Source organism: Amphibalanus amphitrite, unplaced genomic scaffold (assembly GCF_019059575.1).
Source record: "Amphibalanus amphitrite isolate SeventyFive unplaced genomic scaffold, NRLGWU_Aamphi_draft 000143F_arrow, whole genome shotgun sequence".
In the NCBI taxonomy this organism is placed as follows: Eukaryota; Metazoa; Arthropoda; class Thecostraca; order Balanomorpha; family Balanidae; genus Amphibalanus; species Amphibalanus amphitrite.
This window is the reverse complement of record NW_024881638.1, coordinates 360,236-374,736: the sequence shown is the minus strand read 5'-3', so window position 1 is coordinate 374,736 and position 14,501 is coordinate 360,236. Positions and strand designations below refer to the sequence as shown.

At 47.8% G+C, this 14,501-nt stretch overlaps 1 protein-coding gene across 2 annotated transcripts in view; it reads right to left on the bottom strand.

The window, feature by feature from the left end:
- The window catches only part of LOC122382594 (rho GTPase-activating protein 26-like), a 28,416-nt gene extending 13,985 nt beyond the window's left edge, over nt 1–14,431 (bottom strand). The window contains exons 1-4 of one of the 2 annotated variants that reach the window (XM_043368133.1): nt 13,864–14,431; nt 11,204–11,361; nt 8,343–8,414; nt 7,646–7,750 (exon numbers count right to left, since the gene is read on the bottom strand). In XM_043368133.1, the coding sequence (XP_043224068.1) occupies nt 7,646–7,750; nt 8,343–8,414; nt 11,204–11,361; nt 13,864–14,026 (498 nt within the window). In that variant the 5' untranslated portion in view covers nt 14,027–14,431. The remainder of the gene's footprint in view (nt 1–7,645; nt 7,751–8,342; nt 8,415–11,203; nt 11,362–13,863) is intronic. The other variant, XM_043368134.1, reaches the window with a different exon arrangement.
- Nucleotides 14,432–14,501: the final 70 nt, after the last annotated feature.

Below are 14,501 nucleotides of genomic sequence, written 5' to 3'. Positions count from 1 at the left end.
CGTCCTTCATCCCCGCCCCACCAATTAAATCAGAAGCAGTCTCTAATTTCACCGAGTAGGGCCGTCGGAATCGAGCATTCCCTAGCACCAACATCGTTCCACCCGAGGGCCAGTGACCCCTTCTTATCTAATACCTACACGCCCGTCTCCGTCCAGCTCAACATGAATACACGTTACCCATGAGCCGGGTCTTGCCGGTAACTTCCCCGGTCAGGGAAGCCTTACAGCGCCTTCGATCGCGCATGCATAATCGAACAACCATGGAAGACCAGCTGATTTCACCCGTCGCACTGCGGGGACGAATGCGTCAAGAAACGGATGCAGCCGGAGAAAAAAAAAAACGTTCAACAGCCGGATACGGTCTATTTCAGGACACTCCTGGAATGGCTTATTGTTAGAATTCTCCGTACTTGTGCTAGCAGGATGCTTTTATGCAAGCAAAGCGTCCGTAGAAGCCATTAGAAGCGACACTGAAGCCCGACTCGGCGAGTTCGTCGTCAAACGCGCCTTAATTGTAGCTGTGATTGCCTCTATCAATACGCAAATAAATTTATCACCTTAAACGTGGGAGCTACCTGCGTAAGCTTACATGGAAAAGTACTCACTACGCTGCTTACTGTAGAATGACTTTGCATTCGTCTCAGTCACCAAATCAAACCAATCTTCATTGCGTTTCCGTACAGTCCAAACATCGCTGTCCATTAGCGGCTCCATCACGTCTGAGTCTTCGAAGCAATCTCACGCACGATCTCAATCCATAGTTCAACTTCAATGACAAGTCCATCTTCAAGTTGTTCAAGTCCATCTTCTACCAGTACATGGGCCCCTCAATGGATGCCTAAGGCTGAGTCTGGTAAGAAAGACTGTCCTGTCTGGTAGAACAACCTCAAGCTGAGATTATTGTCCTGGTGCCATCATCCAATGGAAACGTTTACTCATCCAATTCCATTCCAGGCCTCCGATAAGGTCACCAATGCACCGACCCCAGCCTGCACGTCCCAGCCCGCCTCCAACCACTTGCATTCGTGCCCGGCCGCAGGCCCACTCACTACCTCGAGTCCGTCTCCAACCTAACAGCCATGGGCCGGACGTAGACAAGCTCCACCCTCGACTGTCCGAGGAGAATGTCCTAATCAGATCATCGTGGGTCGGGACATCCTAGACTGTCCAGGATGATTGTCCAAGTCAGACAGTGGTGGTTTGAACCAGGGCTGCGGAGTCGGGATCGGAGTCGGTCTCGGAGTCGGAACCGGCCGGAGTCGACAGTTCCGACCGGAGACTGAGTCGATGATAGAAGTCGGAGTCGAAGTCGGAGTCACCGAATATTCACCGACTCCGCCGCGCTGGTTTGGAGATTCTGGGCTGTCCACTGGCCAGGCACCGATCGGACAGCACACTGTCTGCTTCAACTCGTACAGTCGTGGGTTTGACTCTCTCCACGCCCTGGACTGTTCGGAGGGATTGTTCTAAGCCAGACAGACGTGTTTCGTACACGCTCCACTACCCGGGGACCGGCCGGAGAGACCGAGGGACGGAAACTTTACACTGTCCGGGGACCGGCCGGACCCCGGTGTCCATCTCCAACCATACAGCCATGGACCGGACACACTGGTCTGTCCGGGGACCGGCCGGATCCCGGTGTCCGGGTCAGAGGCGGCGGCTCCGGGTCACCGCTACCGCTGCCGCTGCTGCTGCCGCTCGAGTCTCAGTGCAAACAGGGCCCGGCCGTCCATCGATCGCACTCGCAGGGCGGCGGCGCCCACACACGCGCCGCCGCCGCCGCCGCTGCCCGGAGACAGCCGCCGCTGCGAGACAGTGGCTGTTTCCAGACAGTAGCTGTTCCGAGACAGCCACCGCTGCGAGACAGCGGCTGTTTCCAGACAGTGGTGATCAGCGACAGCCATCGCTACCGGACAGTGGCTGCTTCCAGACACTGGCTGCTTTGAGACAGCGGCTGTGATGAGGCAGTGACTGCTCCCAGACAGTGGCTGCCCTAAGACAGGTGCCCACACACGCGCCGCCGCCGCTGCGAGGCAGCGGCTGTTTCCAGACAGTGGCTGCTGAGAGACAGGAGCTACTGCGAGACAGTGGCCGCCTGGAGACAGCCACCGCTGCTGCGAGACAGTAGCCGTTTACAGACAGTAGCTGTTTCCAGACAGACACTGCTGTGATACGGTCACTGTTGCGAGACAGTGGCTGCTCTGAAACAGTGGCTACTCCGAGGCAGCGGCTGTAACGAGACAGTAGTTGCTCCCAGACAGTACTCGTACCTGCTGCGAAACAGCCACTGCTCCCAGACAGTGGATGTAGCGAGACAGCCGCCGATGCGAGACAACTACTGCTCTAAGACAATGAATCAGATGGTTCAAGACAGCTAGATAGACGAGATGGTGGCCTCTTTTAAGGCAGTAGCTGTTGCGATACAGTGGTTCAAATGTTCTGAGACAGCGCCTGCTCCGAGACAGTAGCCCAGCTGCTCCAGAAGACCGATACCCGTTACCGAAGGGCGGGGTGGTTCGTCGAGGAGACAGCCACCACTCGGGAACGGCTCGTCTCCCGCTCGGAGACGCTCAGATACGATAAACCTCCCCCGCTCTGGAGATGATTAGCCCCGGCTACTGAGATTCATTTAAAATTTGCACAAACCAAAATAATCTTGCTACTGGTCCTCTAAGCCAAACAAGGCACAAACATGTCTCTGCGAGCCTAACAACGAAAACAGAAACACATTGGAGGGAAAGTTCCGTATTTAGGGAACGAAGTCCCGAACTCCCGACTGCTGCTTGCCTGTTCTAAAAAAATACACCATGTTTTACTGTTCGTGGCACCATTTCGGTCCCTCAACACTCGCGTCGTTTCGACTCAGCCATCCAAACCGGCTGCAATATCCCCATAAACAAACAATAACTCGTACATTCACCACAGTAGTAAACAAGAAAACGGTACAGACCATAGCATGACTCACTAGGTCGTGACATGGTGGTCTCAATACCTCATTCCCTTACGTTCCAAACGTATGCAAGCACTCTTGCTTGCTATGCATGTGGCGCGGTGCACCCACGGTGCCAGTCTACTTTTAGTGTCGCGTGGGCCGGGTGGCGCCACGCTCAATCAGGGAAGATTGCAAAGTCGATATGAGGCGAGTTGAGTAAGGATGAAAGATGGGACTGCACACCGCGCCTACGCCGTGCACCGTAACCGTCACTGGGGTGGGTCGAGGGAGGACAAGCGCACTCAGTGCGTTCAATGTCGATCACCACGGCTCAATGGTTAACCGGGAAACTACCAAGATCAGCGATTCGCCGCAATTTGTCCAAGTTCAGTGCATCACTGTATACACCCTGTGCCATGGCGTTCATTGTTATAGACCTTAAAATCAAGGTTGATACCCGACAAGTGCATCGTAATTAATACCGCAGGCGCGGCACCATTGTGTTTTGCATCCCAACCTCAGGAACGTAGCACATGCAATAATGAAGCGGACTTGCATCAGATGAAACGAGAAAAAAAAAACGCACAGATCCGGGATAATAAATATCTGGTTCTGGACAATGAATGAGACGTTCGGCCGGTATTTTGAATCAATGAACATCCACCCGACCTTGAGCAATGCCTTGCAGTCTATTCAACTCTAATCCCGAGGAATTCCAGTAGCACGGGACAGCCTCCTGCCTCGCCTTATCCGTCAACACTTCCCAGAAGAGGCATTAGCGTCGGCTTCCAATCAGTTCGGCCGGTGAGCCAGCCGTATGGAATGGACGCGTAGCCAGACTACGTTACTGTTTATTATTTCTGCCCTGCTGGACTTCAAGAGCTCACGGGTTGGGCACGCATGGCATGATACGACAGAAAATAAACTTCAAACGCACTTCTTATACAATGTATAAGCTCGCACTAGCATATGCAATGAGTAAATAATCACAAGTTAAATGCTTTCCCGAAGTGGATGCCTCAGTGCTAACGCAATTGGCGTCAATGTCAGTTTTCTATCCATAACCAACAGCCGCCTTCGTATGGAAAGCATTTGCCTTCTAAATCAGATCACCCCATACTCGTCCCCAAGCATACCAACTAACCGACTAGGGGCGCAATCCTCCACCGCTGACAAACGTCAAGCAGCTCCACTCTCTTCACTCTCTGCCTCTCTCTCCGTCACGGTAAATCACCGTCACGTCACGTCACGGCACACAGCGTCACGTCACGGTCTGGTATCGTCCCCAGCGGCACTCGTGACTGATCTGGCGTTGGCAGCGTCGGCGGCGTCGGACGCCGGCGTGCAGTCGGATCGATGGCAGGGCGGCTGCGTGCCCCGGCCGCCCACCCACCATTGATTATATGTACGGCCGCCACCGTCGGTCGGTCGCTCGGTCGGATGGTTGGACGGCGGTCGGCGGTGGGGCGGTTGGTCGGAGGGTGGACGGACCCAGTGCCGAGGCTGGATGGCTGAATGACGTTGTTAGAGTGAGTTTGCGAAATCGGTGGATCCGCGGAGTCCCTAGGGAATCCACGGAGTCCCTAGTGGCTCCGCGGATGAACATCAAGTCTAGTATATTCGCGGATAAACGGGCGGGGATCCGCGGATGAACAAGACTCTTCAGGATAACCGCGAACTCCCTGAAGAGTTGACGAGATCCGCGAACCACCCGGGGAATCCGCGGAGTAACGATTCATTCTAGTGAGTTTGCGAAGTTCCTATGCGTTTCGTGCAGCTATCTTATGACAAAAATGCAAGGCATATTGGATAGATCGTCTGCGACTTAACCCTCACCCGTATTGGTGTTTTCCCAGTTGCTGTTGGAATTCACAGAGTAGGTACCGATTCATTCTAGTGAGTTCGTGAATTATTCTTTCATCTCGCTTAGACGTCGCTCGCAAATATTAATATGCAATTAAATAATGGACGGTAAGCCATTTTTGGCGTGGTTGAACTTCTGCGACCAGTCTGCTTACTTTTCTCCCAACCATTAATGGAAAGCTGGAAAGGCTACCGCGCATCTGAGCGATCATGTGAATGTATGCAAGTATGTATGCATAACAGTAATGCTCACTCTTCTCCAGGGACGAAGCTTCCCGTACAGTTGGTGGGGCAGTTGCCCCCCCCCCCCCAACTTGCCCTTTTACCACAGCCGACCTGACTCGACCGGTCAGCACCGCGCCTATCAGACGCTCCAGCCCGGCGCCACAGTATCTATTCTGGGGAACATTTGGACTGGAGGGGCAATGGCAATGCTGAACTTCGATACAAGAACCCAACACGTACATATCAACCCGCCTTTGAATATAGTTATTTGACCCAAGTTGACCGTAATTGGCTGAAGCCATTGCGTACGTGCAAACAAACTAATGAAAACTTAATCACGCATTGGCATTAATTGAGGTTGTTGGCTGTTGCGTCTCAAAGGCGATTAAAAAGACAGGATGTCCCCTATGCTATTTGGAATCGACCTGGAATGTCAACCAAATACCAATTGGCCTGGGGCCGTATGGTTTGGGTATTATTGGCTTCTTCTATGTAACCACGGAAAGCAAGCTATTTTTTTTTCCGCGAAAGGTTTAGCTCGATAAGGGGCCGCACGGCAAGGGTTCCAACGGAACCCTCCCCCGCGGACCCCTCCTACCGCACACGGTAGCGTCCGAGAAAACAATAATACGGGCGAGGGTTAGCCCTCGCCCCGTTGGGGGAGGCAATTTGCCACCCCCCTATGGTTTATCCTGAATGCCAAATTTTTAGTTCCTTCCCGGGCATCAATTTGACATCTTCACACAAAATTTCAAGTCTTACGTCACCTTAGGTCAGGAGTTATTGAGGTCAAACTGAGGTCATGTTCGAGCAAAAATGACCAAAAAACATGAAATCTTGAAACCATCACAAAAGCTACGGTTACCAAGCAATTTCAAAGTTCTTTGTGTGGTTGTGTAGAAATAAAACGGCGCTAAAAAACTGTTATCTCAGATTTTTAAAATTGTGGGATTTTAACCCCCCCAAAAAAAACTTAGTCTTAAAAAAAACGCAAAATTATCCCAAAATTTTACGAAAAAAAACGGAATATGTATGATAGTCCGTGCGCTCTTCTATCTCCATACCGAATTTTAGATCGATATCTCCTTTTTTGGCCAAGCTATGCGAAAAAACTGTTCAAAATTGATGACGTCAATTTTTTTAACTCAATTTTTAGTAATTCTAGACCACGTAGCGCAAAACAAAGACCACCATTAGGCTCCCCGTGACGAGCTGCATCGAATCGATTACCATTTAAAAAAATCAGCTTAAATTTGACCTAATTTGACCTGACCTTGACCTGAACTTCACCAGAACATAACCTTAACTGGCCCCAAAGGCTGCCTGACCCACATAATCGCATTTGTCATGTAAAATGGACCATAAAACATGCATCATATGATATTTTCATATTCTGATCCTCAGTGACCTGACCTGGCATCAGTGACCTCAACTAGCAAAATATGTGTTTAACGAACAATTCCCATCGATGATTTTCAATGACATGCATTTTACTCGATTTTACAACACATTTCTTGAAATGCCTGTAAACGGTGAAAATTCGACATTTGACCTGACCTCACTCGCTTTGACCTAGGTCAATGAAATTGGGTCACAAGGTAGTTCTCCGCCGTGGCTACCCAACACTGTTTGCGGCTTGTTGCTATGTTGCGTGGTTCTCGAGATCTTATGGGGAGGGGGCAAAAATGCCCCCCCCCCCACAACAGGGCGCGTTGCTCCGGCAGACCCCAACGGGGCGCGGGTTAAGTCGCAGATGATCTACCCAATGCATTCTAGTCTAGGTAGCTGCACGAAACGCATATGAACTTCGCAAACTCACTAGAATGAATCGTTACTCCGCGGATTCCCCGGGTGGTTCGCGGATCTCGTCAACTCTTCAGGGAGTTCGCGGTTATCCTGAAGAGTCTTGTTCATCCGCGGATCCCCGCCCGTTTATCCGCGAATATACTAGACTTGATGTTCATCCGCGGAGCCACTAGGGACTTCGCGGATACCCTAGGAAATCCGCGGATCCACAGATTTCGCAAACTCACTCTAACAACGTCATGGCGCCGTCTGTCGTCGCGCAAGTTTGGTGCGTAACCACTACTGTCACCACCGCGTCACTAAATATACCATCATCGCAACAGTTTTGTGCGTACGGGTAGGGCGACTTCAGCGGCAGAGAGCAGACTTAACAACGTTTGGATATGAAGACCCTAGGTTCGATCGATTCGGAAAATTTAACGATGCGTGAGAAGACGGTCGTCCAGCTGGTATAACCAGCAATTTAGTCATTCGCTCTGTTCAGCCTCCAGACTGAGTGACAGTGCAATCAACCGGCCGTCCATCCAACCACCCCGTCATCTCGACCAGATGACTGACAAGCTAGTCAACCATGCCCTACCGTCAACCATGCCCATGCCCTACCGTCCATTCATCCGACCAGACACGCTGCGACCGATAATGCCAATCAGACTGACACATACGACAACCCAGTTATACTTCGGTACCTCTCTCAAACAACCCTTTCCCCACCCAAACATAAAAAGGTGATAACCCCTCTCTCTAGCACACCCGTTTAAAAGCGAGTGCCACCTCTTCCGACGCCCCCGGTACCGTTCATCTGCTCATTGATAGACCTACCTCTCGTAGTGTCTGCTCCTCCGGCTTTTTGGCAGACAGATTCAGGTACCGGTCCAGGGCCGTGCAGAACTTCTGCGTCTGCTTCTCAAACTTCTTCCGGCCATCCTGTAAACAAATTCAATCTGATGATACGACAAAATAAAGGGTTTGATGCAAGCTGCTAAGAAAATAAGAGAACATTTAGAACAAAACAATAAATACCGTAGCATAGAGCTTATTTGACATGACAGACTTGCGAGAAACAGTAATTAAATGAAAGACAAAGAGCAACAAACTCAAATCACCTGAAGCACGAATATGAGTAATTCGTTAGGTATGTCCAATGTCCATCGGTTTGAATGACTCAAAACCACACAAAATAAGGAAAACAATATGAATGACGGAGCTACTTAGCTCGGACCGTTATCTTAGCTGTCCGTGAACAAGAGAGACGTTGAATGTAAGCATATCAGTAAAGTGTTTCAGCATCAGAGGAAACAATACTTGAACTCGCACGATTTGCCGATGGAGGGGCTGATCGGATCGGGGAGCTGAAACACCTTTCTAGTAAATGAATCTGTGGTGTAAATTTAGTTCTCTGTTCATGAATAAAATCAGTAGCACAGTCCTTATATTTCGACGGGTGGCTGACCAGCCCTCTGCCTGTCAGTGACCTGACCCGTGACCCCGGCACTGACCCCGTGACCCCTGTACTGACCCTGGCGCCGCCGATGTGCTGCCGTCGGAAGTTGTCCAAGGCGCCGATGATCTGTAAGTAGCCATGGTCCAGCTGCGAACGGCAGAAAAGGAGCGTGAGAAAGAGTAAGGTCCCGTATCTCAGCCGATTGACGAACGATGAGCGTTGAGGAGGTAAGGACAAGGGGAACCAAAGCGGCACTCCTACACGAATGATCCTGTAAGGAAACTTGAAAGATCTGGGGTTCTTCGACACATCAGATAGTGCGATTTTGATACGGTAAAATGACCTTACGAAAGGAGCAAGGGTTTCTCGGCTTATCGGACATTTAATGAACAGCATAGTTTAATCTGGCGAATAAAAGCGCTAATTCTAACCTTTTTACTCAGTTCCAAAGCGCAAACGTAAAAATGGGCGGTATTCTGAGGTCACATTTCTCAAACAGTGTTCTCAAAATATCAGCAAAATATCAGCAAGGTGATCAGGATAGTATCACCTTGGTATCACCTATAAGCCTGCCAGCCGCTTACGCTCATCTTCCCTGTTGGTTATCGCGTCTCACCGCTCGGAACACGTGATAAATCGCGAAGGGCAGTCGCGGCCCACCAGTCCAGTCACGTGACCTCGCCTCTCGGCAGTCCGGCGCGGAATACTAGCACGGCTCATTAGCACTGGCCGCGGCCCAGGATCGGGGTCAAGGTCACTGAGAGCGAGCCGTGCGCACGCGGTGGGCCGGACAGGGCCGTTACGGGACACCGCGAGGCGCGACCGCCCGACGCGGAGTCCATGAACATTGAACAGGACGTGCAGCCCAAAATCGGAATAGGCGGTGCTATCTGGTGGAACCGACTGAAAACTGGATTTGTTTTGAGAAGCTGAGCTGGCGTGTCGATTTGACACAACCAAGACTTATGCGTTTCAAGTATGGTTGTCGCTTGTGGAAATAAGCGACTTGATGTTTAAAGCAAAAACTAAATGCAACCGTCGTTAACTTGGGCCGAGCTGAGCGCCCACTTTCAAGACGTTTCCGTTTCCTCAACCGGGCATTTGACGGTGTAGCGTCACTCAGCACTTTACTAGACGTCAGTAATCCGATAGCTTAGTGAATTCCTCGAATGCTAATGCGCATAATTGTTAAGATTAACCCTCACTTACGGACAAGGAATGAGTGTACACAAATTATGCCTTATGCCGACGGCTCCTAATTAGTATTACCAATGAAGTTCTTTTTAGATCGAAATATTCCGATGGCTTTAAAGCGCTCAATACCAAACAAATAAATGCACACACAAATATTTGCAATCTGATAACTTGTTTTGTAAGTGCCCTTTACGCTTTACTACAAGTGATGAACATCGAATCCTACGAACGATAACTACGAAACGTCATCGACGGCAGGATCTTATCTGCAACCGGTATCTACGTAAGACATTGATCACGCCACAAGAAAAAGTAGGATTCAGCAGTGACGTCATCGACCACAAATGTCCGGTGTGGCGTCATGCCCAGCTGGACGGACGGGCCGTGGCCGGTCAGCCACATGGCTGGTGAATCGACGACGGGCGGCATTACCGGTTCGTAAAACCGCACCTCGCCAATACACTGTGAGCCGCCAACCCGTATGGTAGACAGGTTGGTGGCACCTTCGGTGCTCAGGAGTCGGGCTTGTCCGTATATCTCGTTTGTAAATGAATAAGCAGGCCTGAAGTGAATGAACGGGTGGTAGCGGCACACAAAATCTGCACCTCGGGCCAGCATCAACCCTGGCGATCAGCCCGATACCCGTGATACACAGAAAAGCGGTACTTTGGGCGGGTCATCGCCCTCCCCATGCACTCAGCCATACAAGCTTTTGTTAGTTCCACGCAAAACCTACAGTTTGATGAGTGTGATTAGATGCACAACCATATCACGACAATGCCTGCTGCTGAAAGACCCGGCTCAGTATTCCGTCTCTCAAATAGTGACAAATGAAAACAGCCGTGTTGTCGCTTTAGCGCTAAGGCAAGTGATGCATGGTAAACTGATAACGTTTCACTTATGAGATGGGACGATGGTTGACAGGTTACCTACGACGTGACTAGGTCATGTGAAAATGCAGCCATGATGGCTACCAACATAGTCACTGCTAAAATAACCATGAACGCAACAGGACGAAAAACGCGAATAAATCCGAATGTCGCGAACTGCCACGCCACAACACATGAAATGAACCACAAAGTAAGACTGAGCTGTTAGAGCTCAGTGACTACAATTCACTTTGGCAGTGTTATAACACCATGGCGCGGATCCACAATGTGGCTGCATCATTCATATTCAACTCCATATTCTAATATGGCCACACTGAAGCGTGTCTTTGGGTTTTATTATGTGGTGGCCAATGGGCATGCAACCAGACAGGGGGTGAATAAAAACTATATATCATAATTGTCATTTAAAGTAGCAACAGGATGCAATGCCACTGCACACATCAAACTGCACTTTTGTTAGTAGCACCTCACACAAGGCATACCCAAGCTCATCCTTATTGACAATGTCAGTCATCAAATAATCCTGGAAAGAGTAAGCAGCATATCAAAGTCACTAATGAAATGACAAACTTAACTATTAGAAAGCATACTTTTACATAATGTCGTCAGAGGGCTTCAAAAATATTATGTAACTTCTTCAATCATTTTCATATCAACTATCAAGTCAAATTTGAAATTAGCAAAACAAGTCACCAGCAAAACAAACAATATCGTACCAAAAAATGGATGCTTGGATTCAATTGTAATTTAACAGTATTGGCATCTACTCTAAGAGATCACTGGCACCAAGGCTGCTTAAATGCACAAAATGATGGTATGAATAAAGTGCACATCAATGCACAAAACACTCACCACACGCTGCCGCTCCTCCTCAATTTGATGGATAAGCTTGCCAAATTCTTTCAATGAGCCACTTATTACAATTTCATCATCTGTTTGCGCACCACCAATATAGCTAAAGTGGAATTTTTCCAGGCTTGTGGCAATGGTCTGCTGGCATTGAGACAAATCTGAAATATATAATTGCAAATTGTTAAGCATGAAAGATTAAGTACAATATTGTCAAATCCACACCCAGCAAAACACAATTCAATAACTATTCTTAATAGAAAATTGTAAGCAATTATTTGAGGAATAGTAGTCTGCAATGGCACAATCATGCATAATGAGGCAATTATAAATATAAGCAGATGATCAGTAAAGCAAAATAAGAGAATCAGCTGTGGTCTAGTTTAGTTTAGTTTAGTTTAGTGATAGTGGGCTGTTTTAGGCAGGCTATTCGGTGCCCACATCATAGATACTTGGAGATAAGGATCAGACAGAAAGTAGGAAAGCGTCACTGGTACCCGATTCACAACTTATCAAGCCGGTTCTTGAATGCATTTGTTGTTTCTGCCTCTACCACTGTTGATGGGAGGCTGTTCCAAATAGGGACCACTCTGTTCGAAAAGAATTTTGCTCTTACTTTGGTTTTCACCCTTTTCACTTTCAGTTTCAAACAGTGTCCTCTAGTCATGTGACCTTGCTCCTTGACAAAGAATTGATTCGGGTTCACATTGGTTTTTCCTGTCAACAACTTGTAGGTCTCTATCATATCTCCCCGCCTGAACCTTTCTTCAATGCTGATGAGCTGCAAAATTCTTAATCTGTCTTCATATGTTTTGTCCCGTAGTCCTTGTACAAGCTTTGTAGCCCTTCTTTGCACCTTTTCCAGTATCTTGAGGTCTCTTTTCATGTATGGCCCTGTTGCTTGAACACAATGTTCCAAATGAGGTCTGATGTAAGTTGTGAATAATGGCTTGAAATTTTCAACTGTTAATCTGTCAAATGATATCCGTAGCAGCCTCAAAGCCCCCATAGCCTTGTTAGCCACCTTTGCACAGTTGATAGAGGCCTTCAAAGTGTTGGACACGTAAATTCCCAGGTCCTTCTCCAATTCGGTTTCCTCAATCTCCATGCTGACACCATTGCTTTGCTTCATGTAATACTTGACCATTGGATTCTGCCGACCACAATGCATTACTTTGCACTTTGTAACATTGAATTTGAGTAGCCATTTCTCCGTCCATTTTGACAAAACATCTATGTCTTCTTGTATTAGCAATGTATCTGCTTCGGTTGATGCCTTTCCAAACAGTTTTGAGTCATCCGCATACATTTTCATTATGCTCTTCACCAGGCCAGGGAGCTCATTTACATACAATGCAAACAAAACGGGGCCCAACACTGATCCCTGAGGGACGCCACTTGTAATCTCAGCCAATTCGGAATAGCAATTTTGAACAACAACCCTTTGCGTTCTATTATTGAGGAACTCACTGATCCATCTCAAGACCTTTCCAGTTATATTGTATCCAGCCAGCTTCTTGATAAGGCGTTTGTGCGGCACAGTATCAAAAGCTTTACTATAGTCAAGATAAATCACATCCACTCCTTCACCCTCATCCAGCAGCTTCGTCCACTCCTCAAAAGTTTCAAGTAGGTTGGTTTGGCAGGATCTCTTTGGTACAAATCCATGCTGGTGTACAGATAGCAAACCCGCTCCTTCTATATGCTGCATGATATGTTTCTTAACTAGCCGCTCCATGATCTTTCCGACTTGGCTCGTCAAACTAACGGGTCTGTAGTTACTGGGAGATGACTTTTTTCCCTTCTTGAAAAGTGGTATTACTGAGGCTCGCTTCCAGTCATCAGGGATCTCCCCTGCAGTGAGAGACTTCTTGAACAGAATTGTTAGTGGCCATGCAAGGGCAGCCGAACAACATCTAAGGATGTTTGTCGGAATACCATCAGGACCTTGTGCTTTGTCCATTTTAAGCAAGTCAAGTTCCTTCTTCACATCCAGAACATCAATATCGAAATCCTGTAGGACTGGTATATTATCTGTTTGCATGGTGAAGTCAGGCACGTTATTGACATCCTCCAAGACGAACACTGACTTGAAGAAGGTGTTAAGCACTTCAGCAGCTTCACTGTCATTCGAAGTCAATTGACCCGAGCTAGTCATCAGTGGACCCACTCTAGCCTTTACTCTCTGCTGTGACCTAATGTATCTGTACAGCTTTCGTGGGTCAGATTTCAGGTTTCTCGCCAGCTTGCTCTCATAGTCATGTCTTGCGTCACGGATAGCCTTAGTTGTCCTGTTTCTTTGCTGAGCGTACTTTGCGTGATCTTCTGCTGATCTGGATTGAACGTACTTCTTCCACAGTCTGTGTTTTTGTTTTACTTCCTTAGTGAGTGTTCTATTCCACCATCTTGTTTTTGTACTTTTCTCTTTGGTTTTGATGCATGTGAAAAAGTGAGACACACACTACCAGGCATGAAAAATTGTCCTATATATTACATGTATAGTTACTTTTAGGAATATTATCTGGACTTTTTTGTCCAGCAGCCAAGGATGAGCAATATCATCTGACATTAATGGACTATTGAGTAGGATATTTATTATCCAAGAGAAGAGCCTGAAAAGCAACCATACATTACTAAATATGGGTAAGTACCTAGGTACTCACGTTTGGCAGCATCCAGAAGCTCCTTGATGTTTTTTGTGAGACCTTTTATGAAGGTACTTGTATTTTCCAGTTCTTTTTCATAAGCATGAAGCTTTTCACGAAAATATGGACTATCAAGAAGACATTCTGTAGGTTCAAGCGGCAACAACCCACTACGCCCCATGGTGAGGTTTATGCCATTTACAATCCTTGTGATACCGGCATGAGTTGCATGACCTGGACCATTCTTGAAATCAAAGAGGTTCAATGCACATTTCCCAATAGATTACAACATTACAATACAGCCACGGAAACAGAGAAAAGCTTGAAAAAACATTTCCAACTCCGTCTCACTCAGGACCTTGAACTGTATCCGTATAATACGCACTCATTCTTGGTCAATCATCTTCATTTTCACCATGACACTTAAAATATTTGGGTCCCACTGAACTTCTCATAAACCTTATCACGGCACTTCAAACTTGGAGATTCACACATGGAATTGCACGGAATTCACACACACACACACAGACACCACCAACCAACGCAAATTAAAATGTAATGTTGAATGTTTACTGCAAGTTGAGTCAACTGTTTTTGTCTTAGCTGCGCCATATCTGACTCTTTTTTGTTCCAGATGTAAACAAAAATTTCAACTA